General features: G+C 43.0%; 1 protein-coding gene across 1 annotated transcript; it reads right to left on the bottom strand.

Annotated features, from left to right (window-relative positions):
- Positions 1–4,193: 4,193 nt before the first annotated feature.
- LOC121750507 (calmodulin-binding protein 25-like) lies at positions 4,194–5,181 on the bottom strand. The gene has a single exon (XM_042145053.1). The coding sequence runs from the start codon at positions 5,019–5,021 to the stop codon at positions 4,437–4,439; it is 585 nt and encodes a 194-aa protein (XP_042000987.1). The 5' UTR covers positions 5,022–5,181; the 3' UTR covers positions 4,194–4,436.
- Positions 5,182–5,954: the final 773 nt, after the last annotated feature.

Genomic DNA, 5,954 nt, shown 5'->3' with positions numbered 1-5,954 from the left:
GCTAATTCCTCTATATCAAAATTTGGGGAAAAGGATTATAATTGGATTTTTGATTGTGGTGCAACAGATACAATGTCCTTTGATATTTCAGATTTTTTGAATATTTCCCCGTCAAGGAAAACCTTTGTCCAAACAGCCAGTGGGGATTTAGCACCAGTTCAAGGGGCGGGCACTATAAATATTTCTTCAACCCTTCGCCTTTCGAATTGTCTATTTGTCCCAACGCTATCTCATAAATTGTTGTCAGTAAGTCATGCGACTAAGGAACTCAACTGCAAATTGCTAATGCAACCTCGTTTTTGCTTATTACAGGATACCCAAACGGGGATGACAGTTGGGCGTGGCACTGAACGACACAGACTGTACTATGTGGATGAGGCAGCCCAACAGAGTACTGTGTTGCTGTCTCACGGACTGACTGATAAACAGACATGGCTTTGGCATCGCCGGTTAGGGCACCCATCTATCGGATACCTTCGCTTACTTTATCCTCAAATAAGTCCATCTTTTTCATTTAATTGTGAGACATGTTTTTTGGCCAAAAGCCACAGACATTCATTTAAGTTGAATAATACTCATGTTAAAACTCCTTTCTCATTAATTCATTCCGATGTGTGGGGTCCTGCACCTATTACTGGGGGTTTGGGTCTCCGTTATTTCTTGTTGTTTGTCGATGATTATACACGTATGACTTGGGTTTATTTTTTAAAAGCTAAATCTGAAGTTTTTGATAAGTTTACTCAATTCTATGCCTTAGTACAAACGCAGTACAAACACAATATCCAAATCCTTCGGTCTGATAATGGGGGGGAGTTTGTCAATACCAAAATGCAAACCTTCTTTACTGAAAGGGGCTTAGTCCACCAAACCACATGTCCACACACTCCAGAACAAAATGGGGTGGCCGAACGCAAAAACAGATACATACTTGAGGTTACCCGAGCTTTTCTGATTGAATCCAAAGTCCCACATTCCTTCTGGCCAGAAGCAATCGCTACAGCCGTCTATCTTCTAAACCGCTTACCCACTAAAATCTTAAACTTTAAAACCCCTCTTGATATCTTATCAGAACAAACCACTATTCCATCATCCCTTAACCTTGAACCACGAGTCTTTGGGTGTTCGGTTTTTGTCCATATTTCGAAGCACGATAGATCCAAATTCTCTCCTTGTGCCGTCAAATGTGTTTTTTTGGGATATGGGCGAAACCAGAAAGGTTATAGGTGTTATGACCCTAAAACACGAACCATGTACACTACCATGAATTGTGATTTTGTTGAGGAGGACTTCTTTTATAGCCAACCTAGTGTTCAGGGGGAGAGTCAGTCGGAAACGCCGAGTCGTGAAACACTAAGTTGGCCACTACCCATACCTACTCAGCCTACACCTACACCTACACATCCTTCTCCATCCATACCTACACCTATCTCTATTTCTACCCATCTGAGTCAGAGGGATCCCCAAACACCTGTCTTTGATGTCGGTCCAACAGAGACAGTTAGCGGTACCACCGGGCAGTCAAACTCCAGTATGCAGGACGAAGAGTTAAGTGACATCTCACCGTCTACCTCATTCGGGAATCCTGAGGTAAATATCCCTGATAGACTATTTGCAGAAAATGATACTAATCATGTCTTGGAGAATGCAGCTGAGGGGGAGCAATGTGATATTAGAGTAGATGGCGATACTGGACAATACAAGCTGCCAATACGGAGTACAAGAGGTATTCCTCCCCGAAGGTACTCCCCAGAATGGAAGGAACGAAAGTCAAGATATTCTATGACTAATCTGGCACAAGGACAACTTACTGAAATGGTCCGTGCTTTCGAGTTAGCCTTATATGAAGAAGAGGAAATCCCACAATCCTTTGCAGAGGCAATGAAGCATAAGCACTGGAGAGAGGCAATGAAGAAGGAGATAGATGCCCTGATCAAGAATGAAACATGGGAAAAATGCAGCTTACCTGAAGGGAAGAAACCAGTGGGGTGTCGCGGGTCTTCACAATCAAAAGACGAGCAGATGGTTCAATCGAGAGATATAAAGCAAGGCTGGTGGCAAAAGGATATACGCAGGTGTATGGAATTGACTACTCAGAAACTTTTTCTCCGGTAGCTAAGTTGAACACTGTAAGAACACTATTATCTGTAGCTGCATGCAAAGACTGGCCACTGCATCAGCTTGATGTCACTAACGCCTTTCTACACGGGGAGCTAGAAAAAGATAAGGAAGTCTACATGGAAGTTCCTCCAGGGTGTATGGATGATTTTGAGAAAGGACAAGTGTGTAGACTAAGGAAGACTTTGTATGGCCTCAAACAGTCTCCTCGGATTTGGTTTGGAAGATTCTGTCTAGCAATGTCTAAGCATGGATATAAACAGAGTCATTCTGACCACACTTTGTTCATCAAGCAAAGAGATGATAAGGTAACATGCTTGATCATCTATGTCGACGATATGATCATTACAGGAGATGATAAGGAAAGGAATCTGAAAGAGAACCTGTCAAGGGAGTTTGAAATGAAAGATCTTGGAGTACTTAAATATTTCTTGGGAATTGAGGTGTTGAGATCTAAGCAAGGAATCTTCTTGAGGCAGAAGAAATATGTACTAGATCTATTGGCAGAAACTGGCTTACTAGAGTGCAAACCCTCGGACATTCCTATGATTCCCAACCATGGTTTGAAGATCGATGAAGAAGCAAAGCTGGCAGATCGAGAAAAGTATCAACGCTTGGTGGGAAGGTTGATTTATCTGTCACATACCAGACCAGATATTACTTATGCGGTAGGCATAGTAAGTCAATTTATGCACAGGCCACAAGAGGATCATATGGAAGCTGCCCTAAGAATTGTACGGTATCTGAAGGGGACAGTAGGATATGGGGTACTCTTGGAGAAGAAGGATGATCTTGAAGTTAGTGGATACACTGATGCAGATTGGGCAAGCAATCCAGTCGACCGAAAATCAACTGGTGGATACTTCACGTTTGTAGGAGGAAATCTAGTGACTTGGAGAAGCAAAAAACAAAAGGTAGTGGCCTTATCAAGTGCAGAAGCTGAGTTCCGAGGAATCAGGAGTGGTCTGATGGAGATCATGTGGTTGCGAAGGCTACTCACCGAAATTGGTTTTCCTCCTCAACAGAAGAGTCAGTTATTTTGTGATAACAAGGCAGCCATTAGCATCTCAGAAAATTCAGTGCAACATGACAGGACTAAGCATGTAGAAGTGGACCGTCATTTCATCAAAGAAAAATTGGAAGGGGGAATTATTGAGTTCCCGTTTGTCAAGTCCGAGGATCAACTTGCAGACATCCTGACAAAGGCGGTGAATGCTAAGATGTTCAAAGAAGCTCTGGGCAAGTTGAGCATCGGAGATGCCGTAGCTCAACTTGAGGGGGAGTGTCAAACCCTAGTATCTTCTATTCATGGAATGTAATAATAATATATCAATTAGTAGGAATTACACAAATTAGGGGTATTACCTTGGGTAGATTGATTTCATTACAAAAAATACATGTATCTCTCTCCTATAAAAGGAGTCATTGTACAACGTTGAAATACACACAAATACACAGAAATAAGAGAGCTTATAAATTGTTCTCTGCAAATATCCCTCATGTTTAACCCTTTGGCCTTTATCTCTCTCGATTACCATCTTCAAGACATTCTACATTAGAGGTTCCTTTTTTTAGATAGGTAGGAATAGGTTAAACTGTAACATGAAACAGTATTTAAAAATGTGTTTTGCATACGTGTTTAACACTAAAAAATCGATCCTTGATAACAAACTAGCTTTGCAAGGTTGGTTATATGGGATCATTAGCGGTTTCCGATCTAACCGCCCGACTCATCTGGCCCATTTCGGATCAAACGTCAAACAATTTTAGGGTCAAACCGGACCAAACAACTTACCGGTTCGTGATTAAACCGATCCAACCGGTCTATCCAGTCCGGTTTTAAGTTATCACCGTTGTTAACAAAATTATTTTATAGTAGTAGTACTATGCAAAACAAAATAATAAAACCACTCCTTGCTCATTTAGCATGACCTCTTGTGGAATTTGGATTATATTGGTGAGATCTTCGATCCAGCAAGTCAAGAGATTGTGGTTTTAATATAAGTCATGTGGCTTTCTTAATTTCCAATTGATTTCAATAAGAAAGTGTCAGTAATATTTTTTAATGGCAACAATTATACACCAAAATATCATCTTCATCAAATAATAATACTACTAGTATATCTGAAGATCATCTTCATCCAGTAATATGAGAAGAACTTAGTTTCCTAATAAAGAAAGGAGGAAATTATCTCAGCATCATCAAAATGATGGAAAAATTGAAAGATGATTTATACTACACAGCTAGCGATTCTATGCTACCAAAAAAGAGATAAAAAAAATTGAGAAATCGAAATTTCTCAATACAGAGCACAGCTAATCTAAGCCTCCCACGATTCAAGCGTGGGGAAATTACTGAGAGAGTCAAAGTAATGCTCCCTCGCTCCGCCGCCGGTCGCCGCCGCGGCGTACGAAGCCGAGGCGTCGAGCATGAACGCCGCCGACGTGTCCAGCGTCGGAAATCCCTCCGCCGCTCTCCGCGGCTCCGGTCTAGACACCGCCGAAGTGGAAGCGCTCGAGCCGCCGATCTTCGCGCCGGTCACCTCCTGCACCATCCACATGAAGTTCTCCGGATCCGCGTTGTAGAACGTCGTTGTCGCCGCGCGCTTCGACGGCCGCGGCTTGCGCTTCCCCACCCTGCCGCCGGCGATCGGAGCCACTCGCCGCCGCTGCTTCGAGACGAGAGCCTCGTTCTCCGACACGCCGGAGACCGTCGGCGTCGTCTCCGCCTTGGAGTAGACAGAGTGCAGCATTCCGGATGAGATCTCGGCGCCGGAGATGGAGGTGTGCAGCGCCTTCGTTAGGGTTTCGTTTTCGATTGTAAATAGATCGGAAAGCCATGTGTCGGGATACACCGGGCGGTAGGACCACTGCTGCTCCGCCAGGAGATGATCGTAAGACGCCATTGTTTGTAGCTGGAAATCGACAAATTCTAAATTGATTAGAAATTGACCGTTGAATGTTGACCTAATTATTGTTGTTAGAAGAAGGGGAAATGGAGTAGTAGTGAGTTAGAGAGTAGTAGAAATCTGAATGTGCAATGAAAGAGAGAGAGAGATGGGAGTTTTATAGAGAGAAGGGAGGGTGGTGAATAAATAGGACGGTGAGGAAGGAAACGCGTTGATACAGCCAGGTGGCAGACATCTTTTTTATGCTGAGTAAGAGCAACCATAAGAGCATCTCCAGTGGTTCTGGACATGCAATAACCATCTCATAGCCTTGCCACTGTCATATCATCGGCACTAAAATCTTCCTGACACATCATCTGGACATGCAACTGGACATGTAATAGCCCAGCCACATCACTCAATTATGAAAAACAAACAATTAACAATCACACAAAATACGGAATTAAATATACGACACATATACGCGAAAATATACTATTTTCATTTAAATTAAAAAGTACATTTAAAAAAATTACATAATTTTAAATAAAAACTAACGCCTTGCAATCCTCCGCGCCCACAACTCTTCAATTAAATCCTTTTGGAGTCGAATATGAGCATCTGTTTGACGCATGTTGGCATGTGCTTGGAGGAGGGCTTCTTCATCGTGAGGTACCCCACCTCGTACGTTGGCGGCGGCGACGCCGTGGCTTGGACCTGCTTCATTATCGTCGTTGGCCCAATTAGTCAGTTGTACACCTTCATCTTCGACAATCATGTTGTGCATGATAATACAGGTGTACATTATATCAGCAATGCAGTCGGCATTCCACAAACGCGTTGGTCCCTTAACTGCAGTCCATCGAGCCTGAAGCACACCAAAAATTAAAAAAAAAATAAAAATCTGCCGCCGATATTACGCCGATCCGGGGCCTACAATGACGCCGTGCG

Source organism: Salvia splendens, chromosome 10, assembly GCF_004379255.2.
Source record: "Salvia splendens isolate huo1 chromosome 10, SspV2, whole genome shotgun sequence".
In the NCBI taxonomy this organism is placed as follows: domain Eukaryota; kingdom Viridiplantae; phylum Streptophyta; class Magnoliopsida; order Lamiales; family Lamiaceae; genus Salvia; species Salvia splendens.
This window is presented reverse-complemented; position numbering and strand designations above follow the sequence as displayed.